This window comes from Hydra vulgaris, chromosome 04 (assembly GCF_038396675.1).
Source record: "Hydra vulgaris chromosome 04, alternate assembly HydraT2T_AEP".
Taxonomy (NCBI): domain Eukaryota; kingdom Metazoa; phylum Cnidaria; class Hydrozoa; order Anthoathecata; family Hydridae; genus Hydra; species Hydra vulgaris.
In genome coordinates, this window is record NC_088923.1 from 43,192,056 (window position 1) to 43,196,501 (window position 4,446).

Consider the following 4,446-nt stretch of genomic DNA (forward strand, 5'->3'; position numbering starts at 1 on the left):
AATGAAAAACCACCGGGTTTGTGCAAAAAACCACCAGATTAAATAAAAAAACCGGTAATGATATGCATGAATTTGTATAATTATGTATTTTTTCTTATGTATGTATATTGCTACTTAATAAATATTCACAAAATATTTAACATTTTTGTTTTATATTAATTTTGGGTCGCAATAAAACTTCCTATCATTAATATGAATTATCAGGCAACCAAAAAAGTTCGTGCGGTTTTGCAGATCCATAAATAAATACTCATAAAAACAGTTTTAATAAAGTTTATTCTGAAAAATAGTCTCCTTCAGCAAGAATAACTTTCTCCCATCGTGAAACAAGCTGGTATATTCCATTTTTATAAATGTCTTGAGTTTGGTAGCTAAAAAATTGAATTAACTCATTTTCGAGATCTTCTCTATTTCGAAACTGTCGATTCTTCATATGATTATCCAGGGCCAAAAACAGGTTATAGTCGCTTGGCGCAATGTCTGGTGAATACGGAGGGTGAGGTAGAATCTCCCATTGTAAACGTGCTAGAGTTTCCTGCGTGATTTTTGCGGTGTACGGTCTGGCGTTGTCCTGGTGGAATACAACACCTTTTCTGTTTGCCAAAGCTGCTTGTTTTTGGTGAAGAGCAACCGAAGCACTGTCCAATTAGGCTGAGTATATCTCAGCAGTAATGGTTTGTCCACTTGGTAGCAACTCATAGTGAATGATACCTGCTGTAGTCCACCATACACACAGTAAAACCTTTTGTTGGTGAATGCTTGGTTTAGGAGTCATCGGTACTGGATCGTTACTGGCTAGCCAATGATATGTTCGTTTATTGTTGCAGTACATATTCCGTTTTTCGTCGCACGTCAACATCCGGTGAAAAAATGGCACTAAATTGTGGCGGGAAAGCAATGAAGAACAAATGGTTAAGCGTTGTAGCTCGTTTGTTTCATTCAATTCATAAGGTACCCATTTGCTCAACTTCCAACGTTTTCCAAATTGGTGCAAATGTAAACGAATAATTTCATCACTCACATTAAATCTTAAGGCAAAGTCCTGACATGTTTGACTGGAGTCCTGCTCGATTGCCAGCTTGATATCCTCGTTGTTTACGATGGATGGTCTTCCAGATCTTGGTTCATCTTCAAGGTTTTCATTGCCAGAAGAAAATTTTTTAAACCACTTTTGACCCGTCCGTTTGGCTATGGTACCTTCCCCAAAAGCAGCGCATATCTTACGAAAAGCTTTTGCAGCTTTTGTCCCAAGTTTGAACTCATAAAGTAAACAGGCGCAAATTATCGCATCTGACACAGCTATACTCCACTTAAGACTTTTAAATTTAAAACGTACTAATAAAACTTACGAAGCACACTGATTGATTCTCCTTAAAACAAGTTTTAATTTATATGCAAAATCATCCCCCCACCACAACCAGTTTTCTTAATACATTTCTTAGAAAAATGCAATTAGGATAAACCGCACAAACCTTTTTGGTTGCCGGATAAAAAAGTTTAATAAGCCCTGTTCTAAATTGTTGCTGTTTCGAAACTGTTGGTTTCACACAAGAATTTAAACTTTTATTTAAGGAGCCACTCGTTGTAGTTAAGGCGATTTACAAATTATTCGAGTTCTTTTATTTGAAATTACCATGTTTTTATCAGCGTATTATGTCCAAACCAGAGCATTAGATGTTGTAATTTTTTTTGCTTTGGGTTTTTTAATATTTAAAGAAACTTTTCTTTTTTATATATAATTTTCGAAACGTTTTTACTAATAGTAAATCTAAAAAACACTATTTTGGAGTCTTTAGATCAACTTCACTCATCGGCTTTAAGATGAACTTAGTTAAAATCTTTTGAAAAAAATCCTTAACCCACTATAGATCCTAGTTCTAATCGGTTCTGACGTATATTAATTATATATAGTTGTCAAAATACAATATTTCTATCAATTTTCACAAAAATACTAGAATTCCGACAAAGAAAGAGTTTACAATTAAAAAAAATTGCCAATAAACAATCATAAAAGATCATATTATTAAAGTATACTGTTTATTTCACTTATAAACGTTTTATTTAAAATCATATTCAAATTTGGACGAGCGATTGTGATTTTCAGAAGATTTTTTTTTTAAAAAAAGAATCTTCGAACTGGGTTTTTTCGCTACAAAAATTTATATTTTTTGAGACCGCAAAATTTATAATCAATTTTTTTTCGTCTTTTCATAATTCACAGACCTGATCATTAAACGGAAATATTTATTTATTATTTTTATTTTTTATTATTTCAGTTTACAAAGTCAGTCGTTATACAATAAAATAAACTGTTAAAATACTTTTACAAATATATAAATATAGCAGACTAACAATATAAACTAGGTTTCCGAAAGATCTTGTCATCGGGACCTTATAAAATATAATAAAATATATAGTTTTTTACATCTTTTTAAATATTCTTTTATTTACAATAATTGTGAAGTGCAAGGTATTATGAAGAATACATATATATTAATCTTTTACACGAGTTAAACTGTAAATAATATAAACTATTAGGTTGCTGCAAAAATAATCTCGTTTTTCATATTTTATATTTTTGGATGAATTTTTGAATAAATTTATTATTGGCAGATGTCATGCTATATGTTATTTAAAAGCGCGTTTTTCGCTTGATCTAGTTATTGTATTGGTTTTGTTTTATAATAATTTAGTCATTTTTTACAGGACGTCAAATCTATCATGGACAAGAGACAAATTCGCACAATTTTTCTGTTCCAGTTCAAGATGGGCCGAAAAGCTGCCGAGACAGCTCGCGATATCAACACTGCATTTGGCCCAGAAACCACTAACGAACGTATGGCACAGTGGTGGTTCAAAAAATTCCGCAGCGGTGAGGAGAGCCTTGAAGATGAAGAGGGTCGCGGACGCCCGTCTGAGATTGATGACGATCAATTGAGAGCCTTAATCGAAGCCGACCCGCGCAAAACCATACGAGAGGTTGCGGAAGAACTCAACGTTCATAACTCAACAGTTGATCGCCACTTGAAGCAAATAGGAAAGTCAAAAAAGCTTAGCAAATGGGTGCCGCACGAACTGAACGAAAATCAAAAAAATCGTTGTTTTGAGGTATCGTCTGCTCTTCTTCTGCGCAACAAAAACGATCCGTTTCTCGACCGGATCGTGACGTGTGATGAGAAATGGATCCTCTACGACAACCGACGACGTTCCGCGCAGTGGTTGGACCGCGATGAGGCCATACAGCACTTCCCGAAGCCGAATCTCCACCAAAAGAAGGTTATGGTGACTGTTTGGTGGTCTGCAGCCGGTCTCATCCATCACAGCTTCCTGAATCCTGGCGAGACGATTACGGCAGAGAAGTACTGCCAGCAAATCGACGAAATGCATCAAAAGCTCCGATGTATGTGCCCGAGATTGGTCAATATGAAGGGACCAATTCTCTTCCACGACAACGCCCGGCCGCACGTCGCACAACCGACCCTGCAGAAGTTGAACGCATTGGGCTACGAAACTCTGCCTCATCCACCATACTCACCGGACCTCTCGCCCACCGACTACCACTTTTTCAAGCATCTCGACAACTTCCTCCACGAGAAATGCTTCAAAAGCCGAGACGATGTCAAAACGACCTTTGATGACTTCATCGCTTCCAGGACTTCGGAATTTTACGCTACCGGCATAAATAAACTTGTTTCTCGTTGGCAAAAATGTGTTGATTGTAATGGTTCTTATTTCGATTAATAAAGTTTATTCTATGCTGAGTTATGTTTGTTCAAAGTTAACGGTTGAAAAACGAGATTATTTTTGCAGCAACCTAATAGCAAAATATTGTAAACAATATAAAATACAAAACGTGAGAAAGAAATTAGAAAAAAAAAGTTCACAAGTTCAGTTAAAATAACAAGAAATTAAATTTTTTCAAGTGATTAGTAATATTGTAAAATGTTATCTTGAGAAAGAATAAAATTTTTTGCTTTGTTTTTTAAAAGATGAAGAGAATTAGTTAGATCAAAATCAAAATTTGACAAAACAAGTTTATTCCACAGGTGTGGCGCACGATAGGCAAGACAGAATTGATTAAAATTTGTGTGACAAAAAGGTTTTTCTAAAAAATTTATATTTCTAAGTTCGTATTTGTTGGTTGGTTTTAAATTGAAGAGATCTTTAAAGACTGGAGGAGATAGATTGTTTTTCCACATATAAACAAAACATAATATTTTCAAGACGTTGAGTTCATATATATTTAAAATTCTCATTTCAATAAAGTAAGGTTTACAATGAGAAAAACGATCAGCAAAGTTAATTATGCGATTTGTCCGTTTCTGACAGCGATAAAGACGTTGTAGTTTACTTTTTTCAGTACTTCCCCTTCAACATTTGCATAGTTTAAGTAACAATGAATAAATGAGAAATAGAGTTGTCTTAAATTTATCTTATTGAGATAAT

At 34.5% G+C, this 4,446-nt stretch overlaps 1 protein-coding gene across 1 annotated transcript; it reads left to right on the plus strand.

Annotated features, from left to right (window-relative positions):
- Positions 1–2,729: 2,729 nt before the first annotated feature.
- On the plus strand, positions 2,730–3,813 carry LOC136079087 (histone-lysine N-methyltransferase SETMAR-like). The gene has a single exon (XM_065794811.1). The coding sequence runs from the start codon at positions 2,767–2,769 to the stop codon at positions 3,739–3,741; it is 975 nt and encodes a 324-aa protein (XP_065650883.1). The 5' UTR covers positions 2,730–2,766; the 3' UTR covers positions 3,742–3,813.
- Positions 3,814–4,446: the final 633 nt, after the last annotated feature.